Source organism: Cydia fagiglandana, chromosome 18 (genome assembly GCF_963556715.1).
Source record: "Cydia fagiglandana chromosome 18, ilCydFagi1.1, whole genome shotgun sequence".
NCBI classification, from domain to species: Eukaryota; Metazoa; Arthropoda; class Insecta; order Lepidoptera; family Tortricidae; genus Cydia; species Cydia fagiglandana.
In genome coordinates, this window is record NC_085949.1 from 8,399,527 (window position 1) to 8,415,606 (window position 16,080).

Consider the following 16,080-nt stretch of genomic DNA (forward strand, 5'->3'; position numbering starts at 1 on the left):
CTTGGTCCTTGCTGGTCTATGACTATCAATTTATAGCATTTTCAGCATGAAAATGAGTATGGAAAATCGTGTAACGATCTAAAGGCCATTAAATATCCGTCTTTTCATTCTGTAGTGACTAAAAACAATAATTATTTGCTTGTCCTATAAACTAGAATGAGTGTTATCATTGTTCAATGTGAATAAAGTTTAAAGTACAAATTTAATGTGACTAATCGTTTACAAAACTTAGTTCCAATCGCGTTAATCGTTCTTTAGATTAATCGAAGCTTATCAAACAGTGTTCGTTCGCTTCGTGCTTGTGGCACATATTCTACGATGGGCAACAAATCGTCTTTGATGTTGAGAGTAGAAGAAATAGCTCAAATTCAAGAGGAAACGGGATGTGAGTTTGAACTACGCATTTTTAGTTTGACCTTTATTTGTTTACGTGTTGTGCGATTTCCATGTTTTTCCACCTTGGCCTGTGTGTCAAAGGTCACAGTGCATTTTTATTGTGTTACGATTTATCATATTAAATTTCATAGACATAATGTTGTCTAATACCGAGTTTAAGTAAGAAACTGACTAAAATGGAAGGCCTGTAACTCGGTATATATTATTTATATGCCTTATATTTATAAACTCCACACAATAAGAAGGAGCTCCACACAATAAGGGGGCGGAATTTGAGATTTTTGAAGGCTTTTTTTAATGATACAAAATACATTTCTTCATTTAATCTCAAAGTCCAACCACCTTTGATGTTGCTTATGTTCATGGGTGATGATGACTGCTCCCCCTCAGGTGGCTAGTGACATAAAAAAAAGAAACCTAATACATATTATACTATATGATAACTTGAGTCAAGTATTAATTTAACACCATTTTCCAGTCACTCCAAACCAAATTGAGCGTCTATACTCAAGATTTACATCCCTGGACAAAAATGACTGTGGTACATTGTCTCGAGAAGACTTTCTCCGCATTCCCGAACTGGCCATCAACCCCCTCAGTGAGCGCATCGTGCACTCCTTCTTTGCTGAGAGCCACGATGACCGAGTCAACTTCCTGCAATTCATGAGAGTGCTGGCTCACTTCAGGCCTATTAGGAAGAACAGGGAGAATAAATTGAATAGTCGGGAGGAAAAACTAAGATGTAAGTTGATTACTGTGTGATGTGTCATTGCCAAGCAAAAAGTTCTCACATGCCATAAGGATGCTTTGACAGGTTATTCATTAAAAAGATACAAGCAAATCTTGTCTTTATGGTAAGCAATAAAGTGGGACCTTTGACTAGACTTTGATACACATATATTCTGCTATGACACACACAACCTTGGACTTACCACAGTTGTGCATGATAAGGCAGTATTACTAGCAAAAAATAAAAGGATTATTACTAAACAATGCATAGAAACATTTTTAGATAGCATGCAATATTGATGATGATGAAAAGCCTTTTTATTCTAAACTTCTCTGTTTTGTGTGAGTACTAGATATGTTCTTGTTTATTATAATGTCTGGAAGCTCAGCTTGCCTCTTGGCGTAGGCATCCTTTAACATTTTCCATTAGAACCTGGCATGTGACAGCATGCAATAAGTATAAAATATAAAGGATAAGTACAAAAACTTAATTTAATATTAAAATTCTAGCATAATATATGTATAGGTATTGTTACTATTAAGTTTAACCTGTTATCAATCAATGATTTTTGTATACTTATGTTTGACCTTCACCATGGTATAATAATATACTCCGCCTGGTACTCTCTTCCCGTCTTTTCGTGGTCACGTGACTGACACAAGCCTACGTCATCATGCGACAGCGCTATATGATAATATGCGATAGCGCTATATATAGCGGCCATGTTATTGTGACGTAGGCTTGTGTCACTCTGGGAAGAGAAGACCATGTTTTATTAGACTATGACCTTCACGAGTCCAGAAATAAGAACATGCATTGATAAGCATATTTGCATAGTACAGCAATGTAACGATCACGTTATGGTCATTTAAAACAGTTGTTTTCCTTATATTAGAAAAATTTGTAGTATCACTCACATGTGTTTCTGGTTGATAAAAAAAATTAAGTTTTCCTGTTAACCGCCAAAGACGTCAACTGACGCGCGCGGGTACAGCCAAATATCAACTTTCATGCATTCACCTATATGTCCTATATATCTGTAAAATAACTGAGAAATTGTAGGAAAAGGGAAACCCCTTTGGCCTTCAAACGTCTGCATTTGGTGCAAGATGTTCAAAGATTCAAGGAGCTCATGCCATGTCATTCACATTTAGACTAAATGATTTAGTATATTAATTTGATGACCATTGTTTATTTTCAGTTGCCTTCTCGATGTATGATCTGGACAATGACGGAAAGATCTCCAGAGATGAGCTGCTGGCTATCCTGCACATGATGGTCGGAGTTAACATCAGGTAGAACACGTATATTTTTGTGACGTGATTTTGCAATTTGCTCCAAAGCAATTGTATCAATGTATTCAGTGGTGGATTTTCCCTAAGGCCACGTAGGCCCGGGTCTAGGGCGGCAAATTGTGACAAAAAATTCGCTGATGATAACAAGAAATAACTCAAAATGTAGTCAATATGACGGGTGCTGAGATAGGGTGGCAAAGACTAAATCAGCCACTGAATGTATTCAATCAGTGTATTAATTCATTGCATTGGATTATTAAGGTTCCATAGCCAACATGGTAAAACAGACTCTTATAGTTTTGACATACCTAAGATATGCCATTAGGTGTTCTAGAAACCAAGTGTTAGCCCAAGAAAAATTGCCAACATACATACATATGCTATTCTATCTCCGTAGGCTGATTAGATAGGAATGTAATGCTTTCATAATAGCTTGTGATAAGATCAGAATACTTATCAATTTTTAATTCTGGATATGTACACATATCAATAATATTTGTGTTATAAATAATCAATGATAGGAATTGTTGTTTGAACTATGCACATTTGAAAGTCTGAATTTGTGCCGGGCTTATGGCTTGTTGCAACGATTTCGACTTAGAACTCATATCCAATTTTGATAGTGGGATTATTAAAATCTAGTGTCATACTGTAGATGTAACGCTTCTGTACTGTAGATGTATCTACAGTTGGTAAATTAAGTATAACAATCTCCAGATTGTTCTACTTAATTTACCAACGCTATTTTTAATTTCGCAGCGAAGAGCAGTTGACCAGCATCGCGGAGCGCACAATCCTCGAGGCTGACACCAACAACGACCAGATGATCTCCTTCGAGGAGTTCTGCCACGCGCTGGACCGCACCGACGTCGAGCAGAAGATGTCCATCCGCTTCCTCAACTGACCGCCTGGCCCGACTGACTGTCTCCATTACGGTCAAGTGTAACACGTTTTTACTATCAACGTCAAAGACAACTATTGTAGACGCATGGTTCATGTTTGTCCTAGATTATTATGCCCTATCCTCGTAAAGCTCGCGGTCCTTACCCTATCCTCCTGAGACCCACAAGCAATTGTTTTGTTTTTGAAATTGGAACCCTTAGTTACACAATAAAAGTTCAAAATAGATTTTGAAAATGTAGGGATTTAGGAGGCTATAGACTGTGCTCTCTAGTACTTATTAAGTTCGATGAAATTTTATTCATTTACTATAGGAGTAGAGTTGCATTTTTATTGCTTCGTTCAATTTTGAAACTAAGCAAAAATCACCTCAAATTCCTACAATATAGGTTCGATTTTCACTAGCCAATTTTCATTTTTAGGGTTCCGTACCCAAAGGGTAAAACGGGACCCTATTACTAAGACTTCGCCGTCCGTCCGTCCGTCCGTCTGTCACCAGGCTGTATCTCACGAACCGTGATAGCTAGACAGTTGAAATTTTCACAGATGATGTATTTCTGTTGCCGCTATAACAACAAATACTAAAAACAGAATAAAATAAAGATTTAAATGGGGCTCCCATACAACAAACGTGATTCTTGACCAAAGTTAAGCAACGTCGGGAGTGGTCAGTACTTGGATGGGTGACCTTTTTTTTTGCTTTTTTTTTTAATTATGGTACGAAACCCTTCGTGCGCGAGTCCGACTCGCACTTGCCCGGTTTTTTTCTTGTATGACTAGGCCTTAGGACGCTATAATAACCGAGGTACTCATTGTGTATTTGTACCAAAATCAACACAGTTAACTTTCCATTCATAAAAATCATAAACCTTTGTAAGTTTGTAGTACATCATCAAAGTATTCTTCATGCTTTGAAAGTACTTGCAAGAACAACTCTATCTTGGAGCATTGATGTTAGGCGCATGATCATCCACTTTTGTCTAGCAAATTATTGTGTTGCGTTAAAAACACTTGACCATAAACATCCTGACTTTTTTTTTTTGAGGATGGTATTACTTGATAAAATTATTTGATTTGAACGTTTTTCTCAAAATTATATCTACCGTTATATAGTAGATCAAATAGATCGTGACGCCCATAGAAGCCTAATACTCATGGAAATATTTAGAGGACCCGAAAAAAAATTAATTAAACTTTTATTTTGCGTTCCTCTAAATTTGTCCATGAGTGTATATCAGTGCTCTTTTGTTACCATAAAAACAAACATGTGTTGTGATATATTTGGCCACTTTGGCGTTCACTATCTGTTTGATGCCGACTGTACAAGATTCAAAAAGTGATGTCAATTGTATTACGTTCGTCTCAAATAAAAGTAATATTGTGCTCGTTTCGTTACAAGTTGTGTGAAAACCCATGGTTTGGTGTATATAATGGTGATATTATTTAGATTAAGTTTGATGGTTTAAAATGTGTTTATGTATGAATTTGTAAATTGTATCGTAGTGGTATGGTAGCTGTCATTGACATTCGTTTTTGGGTAATTTAAATAGAATAAGCGCCAGTTTGTACTATTCATCCAGCGGGCCGATTTTTGAGTTTTGTCCGCTGGATTTCGTTTATTTCGTTCAATAATATCTCCAACTTTAGATTCTACTAATAGAATTCCAAATTTTTATCGCTCGTATTTTAATTAGCATTTCGCCGTTTTCCACAGACTTCGAAATCGAGCGCTCGAAATCCAAATATCGGCCCCCAGAGGCGTTCATGTCCCTAAATGAAAATGTGGACAAATCCTACGCATAATAGGTAAATAAATATTTAACAACCGCTTTTAAAGTTTCAGTAGTGTGTATTTCGCAACTGACAATGTCTATAGATGCCGTATTTGTTATTAGTTTGTTTTTTACTTGTTACTAAATTATAATTTAGGTATTTAAATTACTGTTGCAATGTTAACTGTGCATTTAAGATAGTCGCGTAGGTTGAGCTACCCTTGGCTACAGCTTAAAGCTAAATGTTTTGTCGTATATTAGAGCCACCAACCTATATAATAAACATATATAATTATAAATGTCAAGGGTTTGTGTCTATACTTCGTTTTTTTTAGCATTAGAAATTAGGTAAACAATCTTGATGTGTCTTTTAATTGAAAAACACATTTTAAAAATAAGTTACAGCAAATATGTAACAATTATGAATCTAATACGATCATTTATATTCTTCTGCTTTCATAAGTAATAGTTTTATATTTTTATAAAGCGTTTTTCAATTAAAAGACATGTCAAGATCGCTTACATTCTTGCAAGTTATTTCTAATGCTAAAAAAAACGAACTATAGACAGAAAGGGTTCTTGTAGAATAGGATATAATCGGCAGTGAATGTATTAATGTAACTACTAATAGGTACCATTAACACACTATTTTATTATTGTACAATATTTATTTTCAAATATATATTATGACAGGGATTGTAAAATAAACTGTACAGAGAAGAGGAAGTGGCGAGAGTATGTATAGACCGATATATTTTTTCTTAAAATAAATCATTTAATCATTTCATAAACATTTGTTTTAATTTATAATCGAGAATACAAAATTTAACTTAACTAGCAGCTATCTTGGAAAGAAGAGCAAGGTGTTGATATATTCAATGGCTAAATAAATCTTTTAAGTATTGTCCCAACAGTAACATTTTCTCACATTCGTACCAATTCAAAGAAACAAGTCTATATAGGGAAGAAGTGGCATAAAGGAGTGCCAAGTTTTGAATAACCCACTTGTACATATTACTCTGGTAGTTTCAGAGCGAGTTTTGTACGAGCCTTTATTTACCGATTTCTCGTCGCATCCAAATATTTGACATATAAAATCAAACTAAAACTACCGAAATAATGCAAATGCTCTTTCAAAATCTGGAACCTTTATGCCACTTCTTCCCTACCCCTGCATCAACCAGACCAGTAAAGCAATTTCTGCGTGAGACGGGGCTGTTCATAAATTACGTCATCTATTTTTGACGATTTTTGAACCCCCCTAAAATCATCCAAAAATCATGCTTCGAATGACCCCGTTTCCTCCTACGTCATGCTACCATCATCCGATGTCCAGACCCCCCAAATGACGTAATTTATGAATAGCCCCAACAGAGGAGACAGTAGGTACATGTACTGTCAGGTACATATAAATGGTTGCCCTAAAGACCTGCCCTATTCTACAAGGCCGTGGCCCGACTCCGGCTAGGCGGTGGACGACACGGCAAGCTTCTTGAGGTGCTCCATGAACACCTGCAGCGACACGTCATCCGTGAGCACGGGGGCTCCGCCATCCTGTTTTACACATAAAATTATATAAGTACCTACTCGGAAATTATGGAAATCAGCCCAAAATTAACAAGGATATTGGTTAGTGCGTCAATATCAGTGTTTTGATCAATTTCCAGTGAACCCCTGAAACGTCTAAACTGAGAAAATAAAAAATAAATCAAGCGTGTATACCGCGAAACGTTCAAGTCATTTTATAACCCCTGAACTGATCGTCTATTGATTGACAACTGCCAGAGTTAGCTTCTCAATGCAACTAGTTTTTCATGTAAGTATAGATGATAATGGGGAAAAAATATACACAAGAAAATTTTAAAATTTGCTAAAGCCCCAATTCAGATGTTATGTTTAGTGCCAGTGTAATTAGTATAAGTAATTATCTTTAAAAAAATCAAAAAGACATAAGTAATATTAATTATTAATGCCTACAAAAACTTATTTCCCGTTCTTTAGCTACCTTGTAATTATAAACCATAAAAGATTTAGAACATATTATTATATTTAGATAATGTTAGCTTAGCAATTGTTGCAACAGTACATTTTTATTGATTAAATGAAATATAATATGAAATTAAAGTTTAAAACAGCTTAGTGCAAAAACATGCCTTATAATAAAGTTAGCTTAGTTCTAATTATTTTTAGCAGAAATATTAATAGGTAAGTTAAGCTGAAAAACACATTCAAAGTGATAAGAGGTTGAAAGCGTTTTTAAAAGCCAATGTAAAATTTTGAGTTCAGGAAGCCGACACCAAAATTAGTTTAAAAGCAACCAATAAAAAAAATACTACCGTTGACGGCATCGGCATCGCCTGGTTTTCGCCAATACAATGATGAAACAAAAAAATAAAAAGTCAAACCATGCTGTAATGGCCGAATCTTGTCGGTATATCACTCCATGCGAATTATTAAAAAAAAACAGCTCCATGTCCTATGAACTATGAATCACGTAATATTAAAATGCAAGTGTGTTTTAAGTTTAATTGTTTTACCATATGGCATCATAATGAATAACTAAATAAAGTGTATGACAACTTCTTTAAAGATAGCCTATGTTTGAAAATGTACGTAAATGAAATTAATACAACTTGTAGGAGCAGGGCGCTAAAATTGTGAATTGTGTGGCTTAACTTCAAACTCGGGTAAATCCATTCGACCCTCTAAGCAAATATCTACCATATTACCTTTTCCTAATACCAAAATCGCATAATCTGACAGATGGATTTACCCGAGTTTGAAGTTCAGCGACTCAATTAGCCTCATGCATGAAGTTTATATTGAACGAAATATTTTTTTTATTCGGATGTTTGTTGCCGTTTCATCATGTTACAAATGCATTTCCGTTATTAAATTATAATTTAATTGCTGAATATAACAAATAAGAAGGACAAAAATTGCCCGCGTAATGCTAGTGAGCGAAACGCAACGACATCAGTACAAACGTCACGTGACGTCACTCTTTTCAACAAATTGTTAAGACCAACCAAGAATAAAAGAGATGGCATTATGTTATGACATGACTCGCCACTAAATAGCAAACGTTAGTTGCGTTCATACCAAGGACATCATCAACTTATCCCGCTCTGTTGAATTCACGCCAAAAATTATAAGCGTTTTTTAACCGCTCAAAATTTTTCAACATTAAATATATTTTTAGTATTATGGAAGGTTTATATAAGTATTTATATTTATTCCGGTGTTCAAACGATATAAACAATTATATAAAAAAAATAAGGCATGCATGAGGCTAATTGAAATCAAATCATGCATTTGACATTTATTGAAATTAATTGTATTAAAATGGCAATAAGGTGATATTTTGTTTGAAATGATGTCACTCACCCCTCCATACGCGTACATGTTGTTGTGCGTCTGAGATGGATTGACCTTCGACAACAGGAAACGGGCCTGAAATATATAAAAAACAATACTAATAACATAAATCAAAAATATCTTAAAGGTTTGGGTTATTTGGGGAATTAGCCGACAATCTGAAGCATAGGGGCATAGGCCCCGTGCATTAACTATGGGGGCAGCATAGCATAGGAGCCGTCAGATTTTTGGCGCGAGGCGTAAATGTGTCGTTTATGCTTCCGATGTAGCCCACAAGATGGCAGAACCTACTATGCATAAGGAAACGTACAGACGAGAACGTTAGATGGTATGGCAGCACTTGCTTCGGCAATGTACATGTGCACATATGTTTCCGATTCAGGCCACAAGATGGCAGACCCTGCAACCCGCACGGTCCCTAGACGGAGTCACCCCTAGAGCCTAGACGAAAACAAAACCAACGGGTTGCACTCCGGGAGTGCCGACAGAAGTGAAAACTCAATGACTAGTCCAAAATGTCTGCAGCACTATGTATAATTGACCCATCCTCCTTTCTATTGAAAAACTTTAGTTCCGAAATTGCTGGCCAGTGAGCTTAAATTTGTAGCGTTAATTGTTTAAAATTCGAATAGAAATTGTAAAGTTACCTTGCAGACCTCGCATCTAAATATATTTGGTCATGATATTTTGAGTTTTATTCACCAGTACTATAGTTCGTTTTTTTTAGCATTAGAAAGAACTTGCAAGAAGGTAAGCGATCTTGACATGTATTTAATGGAAAAACGCTTTTTAAAAATCAAAAACTATTACTTATGAAAGCAGAAGAAAATAAATGATCGTATTAGATTCATAATTGTTACATATTTGCCGTAACTTATTTTTAAAATGTGTTTTTCAATTAAAAGACACATCAAGATTGTTTACCTTATTTCTAATGCTAAAAAAAACGAACTATAGAGTTCACTTTTATTTGCGATTTCATCAAGATGTAGCTTTATTGAATTATATTTGAGTGATATGAAGTTAGAATGTAACTGTGAGATCCTCGTATTTCAGCCCGTACAAGATTAGAAAGAACATTGAGCTTTATTGCTTAATATAAAAGTCCAGTTTTAAATAATTGACCTGATTATGATACGTTATGACTAAAGTTCTTTGGCGAATAACGTATGTGACACATGACGTCAGCGTTACGTTACGCTTTACGCTGAATCGAGTTTATCATTTTATCCCCATCTCAAGTGCTCAGCGCCGCTAAAGAAGTTTTCACTTCAAAAATGATTCACGCATCTATGTTTTTTTTGTGTTTCATGTCCCTATTAAATAAACTTTGATCTTACAAATAAGTGAAATAAGGTATTGTTTATCGTGTGACTATAAAAATTGCGTATAAGGCCACTAATTTTCTTATAGGTATTTTACCACAGAACTGGTAAATCTTTCTTAGTGATGCGCCCTTAAAGTCTCTACAATCTTCCTCATATTTTCTGCTAAGAATAGAATTGATGATGAACAGGCAGTCAAAATGTTAAGTGTGAGGACTTAGCCCCACATATGACTGATTTTGCGCTTCGTACACATAAAAAGCGTGCATTTACAAGCAATAGGTACTCTAGGTACGATATACCGCTAACATTTGTCATTAAACCTCCACGTCTTCATCTGAGATAAGCGCGCACCAAATAAACGTGTCGGAGAGCAAAACGAACGCGAGCTGCGAGTAGATCCATTGTGGCGAACAAAAAAGTGGCTATAATAATGTTGTGCCGGGCCCTGTTGGCCGCCGCCGTCTTTACATGTACGTTGTCTCGCGGAACGCGCCCACCGACTTTAAACTACATAAAAGGTTTAAAAAAATATACGGAACATAGGTCGCGACTAGAAGAAAGTGAGCTCACATGGTGTTTCCAACATTAATCAAAAGTTAATACGATTATAAATTGAACGATGATTGTGATTTGGGTATGAGTGTTGATTACAGTTTGTAAGAATGTTTATTTATGCTTCATGCCCACATTTTGTTAAAGGGTTCGTTGTCAACGATGTATACTTTTATCTGATTACGCGCAAGCAAATATCGGGTTGTGTACGTAAGGCGTGTGTTCAACGATATATTTGAATATGAATAATGACATAACTTCAAACGTAACGTTCTCTTTATTGTCAAAATATCATTATTTTGCTCACCAATTTGATTTAAGTGCCCGTGCCAGGTCTTATTCATCTATGCCCTTAGGCCGGCGTCCAAGTAATAATAATATAAAGGCAAGTGGTTTTGCAGATGTGTTGTGCGTGCTGTTGCTCAGTGGTGTCCAAAAGGAGGACATCGACGCGGGCACGCTGCGGAAGCTGCAGCGGCACAACGTAAACATCGACGATATCAACGACCAGTGAGTTTATGCCGTATTGTTTTCACCGCGATAACATTCTGTGGTTTGATTCTAAAGGAAAAACGTTCATGAGTACTTATCGTCTCAGCTTAGTGTGTAGCGAAAATGGAATCAGAATCGAATGTCAATGCCCCTCCAATAATTGTGATTTGATATGAACATAGTTAACTTTCTCCGTATCACTGATTAAGTTTAAAGTTACCAAAACCATAGAGGTGATATATTATTAAAGACTTCAACTACAAAAAAGTTGCTTATTTACGATAAATATATGATACTATACCAGCTAAATATTTTCTCACTTTTAAACAGGCAGCTGAAAACACAATGTATTGGTAAAACAGACATTCCAGTCACTTTAACCACGCCAATGACAAATCCGACCACCGAGAAAACAAAGATAACTGTTAGCGACAGTAAGTAAATTTTCGTTAAGTAATAATGTTTACTTTTGTGATTGTGACGATGATTAAATCGATGAATAATAATGTAGTGTTATAATTCTAGAAAATGGACTGCCAGCCGAAGACGCGACACCGCTACAAAAAATCGTTGATTATTTAGAATTTTTACACAAAGAAGAAAAAAGAAAAGCCTTGGAATCTAAAGATAATGACAATAAAATCAAACAAGGACAGAAGCCCTTCTCATTTCTATCTAGTTCCCCTTTTGGTGATCAAGGAATTAACGTCGAAGATTTAAATACCGAAACACCACTTCCAAGAACGACCAGCGCTAAGAAGGACAATGAAAAGAGCAAAATGGAAAAGAATATAAATTCGGAGCTAGAGACCTTAATGAACGTTTTGCGAATAAATATTGGCAGGACGCCTGATTTAACGCAACAAGGAAGTACTACGGTCAAAACAGTTAAAAATCTTCCTGTTTCTGAACACACTAAAAATATCGATTATATTACAAAAATAGTAGAGGAAATAATGTCCAAAAAACAATTGAAAGAGATAAACACAACTAAAGGCCCTAATTTAAATACAAATGAATTATTGCAAAATATAGACGAAAAGCTCGACATACAATCAAAAAACAAATCATTATCACTAATAAGTTATTATTTAAACAATTGCAAACCCGACAATTATTACAGAAATAATCAAGGTGATAAAGATAAATTGGATAGAATTGACAATTTCAAAAGGCTTAGATCCAATAATAACGAGCCAGATGGAAATTATAATGATGAATACTCCATTTGCAATAAATTAAAAGCACAAGAACAGAAAGTGATCCCTGGCCACAACGGCAACCCTATAATCAATAACATTTTAAGTAAATTAAAAGAGGAAAGTGAAAGGTTTAAGGTGCTAGGTAAAGAAAGTACCATTGGAACTATTATGGAACATCAACCAGAAATTGCGCTTATCGATCAGAAAAATAATAAATTTATCAATACTAAAGGGTTAAATATAGTAGACGACGACTACATTAGAGCATTACGCAATGAATCTAAAAATATTAACTTTGATGGCCTAAGGGGTCACATAAAAATAAGTGATACTTATAAAGAAGACTCGGATATTGAAACTGATAAAGCATTAAAAAATGTATTACAATCGCAATCAAAACTGTTTAATCAAATATTTAATCAACAAAGAAACCTAATAAAAATGTGCAATACCGACAAAGAAAAATTAAAACCATGCGAAAATGAAAGTTCCGAACCTTTACAATCTGCACTGAAATCTGAACTAAATAATAAACAAAACGAGCCTATGATAACCATGCAGCAATCACAAGATAACTACCCGACATACATTAATGAAAACATACGTAAACCAGAGCCTAAATTAGGATATGAGCAAGCAAAACTTGCAGGCCAATCACGTTTATTCCAATACAACCCATCCAAATCAGACAACAATTTATTAAATGAAGAATACAAAAGTTATCAACTTACGGCCCCAAACTCTTTTACTATAGAAGATCAAGCTACAGGGCCAAAAAATAATCTTAGAACAAGAAATAGGATGGATGATAAATTAAAAACAACTAACACACTGAATAGTATCGACCACGATCGAGACCTCGGTAAGGACTATAAACGACCCTGGTTCTATGCTGAACTGAGCAATAAACATTTCAATCTCAAAATGAATGGAAATCAACAGGGATTATATTTTACACCTAACAGCTATAACAAAATACCCAATACAGTCGAGCCTAGATTAAAAAATTCGTACGATAAAAGTTGGTCACCGTACTTTGACATAGCCGATAATAACACTGCAATTATTCGAACAAACGAATATTTAAGGGCTAATAAAGAACAACCAATTTTAGTCGATCCAACATTAACCCGATCAGACGTCCGAGAAATAAAATACCCCAGGATCGACGGAATGTACCAATATGAAAATAAATATCGTAGCGTCATTGACGATAGAATTTCAGAACAATTAAAAACCAAACAAGATAAGAAAATTAACAAAGTTAATTGCCAAACATTTCTTGAAACCATGGTCGAATGCCGTTCAGCTGCTGATAAGCAAAATGATATAAAAGTTACTAATATGAGAGAAAATGGTGAGGAAACTGAAACTTTTAATAATAACATAAAAACGAAACATAACAATTATAGATTACCATCAAGACCCACTATCACTGAGCAGCACTTGGACAATGATACAACTTTAGACCGATCTAAAACAAATATCGACGACGATAATTTTTTCAGCCACAATGAAACCAAAGAAAGTAAAAAAATACCTTCATTATCTCCAAATGTTATAAAAGATATAGCACAAAGTATAAAGGAATTTGTATTAAGGGATTTAAAAACAACAATGACAACGATAACACCCAGCAGCACTACAACTTCTCAGATGACAACTACAACACCTACTACAATCACCGAAACTGTTAAATCTACGATAAAAGGTAAATTATAAACAATAGAAAATAGTAACTAAAAATAATAAAGTTAAATAAAAATACCGTAAGTGTTATTATTAATCGTTATTTTTTATGTTGCAGAAGAAATGCAAACGACATCGACCAAAGATCCATTAAAAATACAAGATGCTTCGAAAACATTGGAGAAAATGATGGAAATGTTATCGAAAATGACTTTGATAAAGAATACCGTTTTAGAACCAGAGAACGTTAAGCATGTTCCGTACAACATGAATACAACAGTCACAACACAAAAAATAATCATGCAACGCGATGAGCAACAAATAGTACCAACAGACAATACCCTTCGACATCAACAAAATATCAAATTGGAAGAAAACCGTGGGCCGCATGTTCCACAACCTTCACAAAACGTAGAAAACCTTAAAGCATACGTGCCTCAACTAGTTGAAATGAAAGATGAAAATCGGTTCCCATATGGTGCACAACATTTACAACAGAATCCAGAAAACCGTGTACCATACGTCAAACAAGTTTTCCAGCGTTACCAAGAGAAGCAATTACCATATGACTCACAACCATTAAATCTTAATCCAAACCATCGTGTACCATATGATACACAGCCTTTACAGCAAGGCCTTGTGAATCGATTACCATACGAAATACAAACATTAAAGCACAACATAGAAAACCCGGAAATTAACGAGCCGTGTGTGTCACAGGCAGAACAACTCAATGGACAAAACCATTTGCAATATTATCCACGTACCTTGGAGCGTAATCCAGAAAACGGAGTACGTGTTCCACAGGCCCCAGTAAACCATTCACCATATGTTTCAAAGGCAATGCAACTCAACATTGAAAATCCTAATCTAGTCCCACAAGCCGCACAAATGAAAGCAGAAAGCAATTTCCAATTTGAATCACAGCCCTTACAAAATAATCAAGATATCCCACAACAATCTTTCCAGCGTAATCCGGAAGACCATATACCAGTGCCAGAAGTTAAAACAGGAAACCGAATACAATATTTTCCACTAGCTTTACAATCAAATACAAATAACCGAAATCCATATGATTTGCAGCGGTCAGAGCCCAACCCAGAAAACGACGTGACATATCCTCCAGCGCCCTTACAATATTTGGCGGATGCTGCAGAATTACCACAAGGAAACAGCATCTCATATGGTTCACCGGCTGGGCGACTAAAAACGGAAGATTATTTAACATATAATCCAAAACCCTTACAAAATGGATTGAAAAACAGACTATATGATAACAGTATGCACTCTTATCATCATTCGAAACTTGTATATAGTGAGCCGTATTTAAAAGAGGTTGAAGTACCTGTCCCGCAAAACAAAGTAAAACCGTTTTCCGCTAAACGAGTTATAACAGTACAAACAAACTCTGGAGAAATATCACCATTGAAAATAGTACTGCAGAAACCTTTTTTGCAAAATATAGTACTCACGACACAACCGTCGGTAAAAGCGCATCACAGTGATGAAACTTTCCATTTCAAAAAACCAATACAAAAACAAAATAGACACCAAGTGGAAGTCAAAGAAAACGAAATGAGTAATATTAATGAAGACATAAGTTATGTGCCTCGACACAAACACAAAGACACTAAGATAGCTGTTCCAAAATCTAGAAAAACTAAACAGGAACGTGAAGTAGTGCAACACTATAAACCACGAGTTCTTAACGATATTGAAAAATTTCATGAAAAGTTAGAGCGAGGCGATCCGTGGCATCGCGAAGATGAAAAGATTGCAAAGAGAGTGCAAAGACCGATTGTGAAGAATACTGTTTATGATGACACGCATTTCCGAAATTTTCTACAAACACAACAGAAAGTAAACGATATGCTTGAGAAAATATTGGCTTCTGCTAAAACCAAGCCAATCAGTGCCGAGGTTATATAAATTTTATTGTTTTGTAGTTTTTTTAATAAATCGTTATGTGCGCGGACTTATTGTATTGATTATTATTTATTTATTTAAGGCGCTCTTATAGTTGAGTTTTACGTTTCCGAGGGGGTGAAGCAGACGAGTGGTAGAACAGGCGGGCGGGCGCCCCGCGCACCCCGCCGCACCATTCCCGCGCAGCACGTCTACATCCTTATTCTGGCGCCATCGGTATTCTGAATATTCTGATTTGTCAGTTCCGGGATTTTTTCCGGCAAATAATATCGAATAAGATTTATTAGCAAATTCGTAATTTAATGAGTACTTAATGAAATTATATACAATATGAGAGTATACCCCGACAAACTAAGAACCTAATCAAATTATACCCAATTACTATGAGACAGAAATTAGTACTTAAGTACTTACCTTAAA

The 16,080-nt window shown here is 35.5% G+C and overlaps 3 protein-coding genes across 4 annotated transcripts in view; 2 read left to right on the forward strand and 1 right to left on the reverse strand.

Moving 5' to 3' along the window:
• On the forward strand, window positions 1-5,884 carry LOC134673207 (calcineurin B homologous protein 1). Its single transcript, XM_063531156.1, has 4 exons — window positions 1-385; window positions 875-1,138; window positions 2,328-2,421; window positions 3,181-5,884. Exons 1-4 carry the CDS (start codon window positions 319-321, stop codon window positions 3,323-3,325), a joined length of 570 nt encoding a protein of 189 aa, XP_063387226.1. The 5' UTR covers window positions 1-318; the 3' UTR covers window positions 3,326-5,884.
• LOC134673206 (protein transport protein Sec23A) overlaps window positions 5,846-16,080 on the reverse strand; it is a 25,413-nt gene continuing 15,178 nt past the window's right edge. Inside the window, exons 12-14 of one of the 2 annotated variants that reach the window (XM_063531154.1) lie at window positions 8,481-8,546; window positions 7,430-7,450; window positions 5,846-6,647 (exon numbers count right to left, since the gene is read on the reverse strand). In XM_063531154.1, coding sequence (XP_063387224.1) covers window positions 6,558-6,647; window positions 7,430-7,450; window positions 8,481-8,546 — 177 coding nt within the window. In that variant the 3' untranslated portion in view covers window positions 5,846-6,557. The remainder of the gene's footprint in view (window positions 6,648-7,429; window positions 7,451-8,480; window positions 8,547-16,080) is intronic. The other variant, XM_063531155.1, reaches the window with a different exon arrangement.
• Window positions 10,698-15,722, forward strand: LOC134673549 (uncharacterized). The gene is made up of 4 exons (XM_063531547.1): window positions 10,698-10,861; window positions 11,174-11,277; window positions 11,369-13,756; window positions 13,853-15,722. Exons 1-4 carry the CDS (start codon window positions 10,698-10,700, stop codon window positions 15,661-15,663), a joined length of 4,467 nt encoding a protein of 1,488 aa, XP_063387617.1. The 3' UTR covers window positions 15,664-15,722.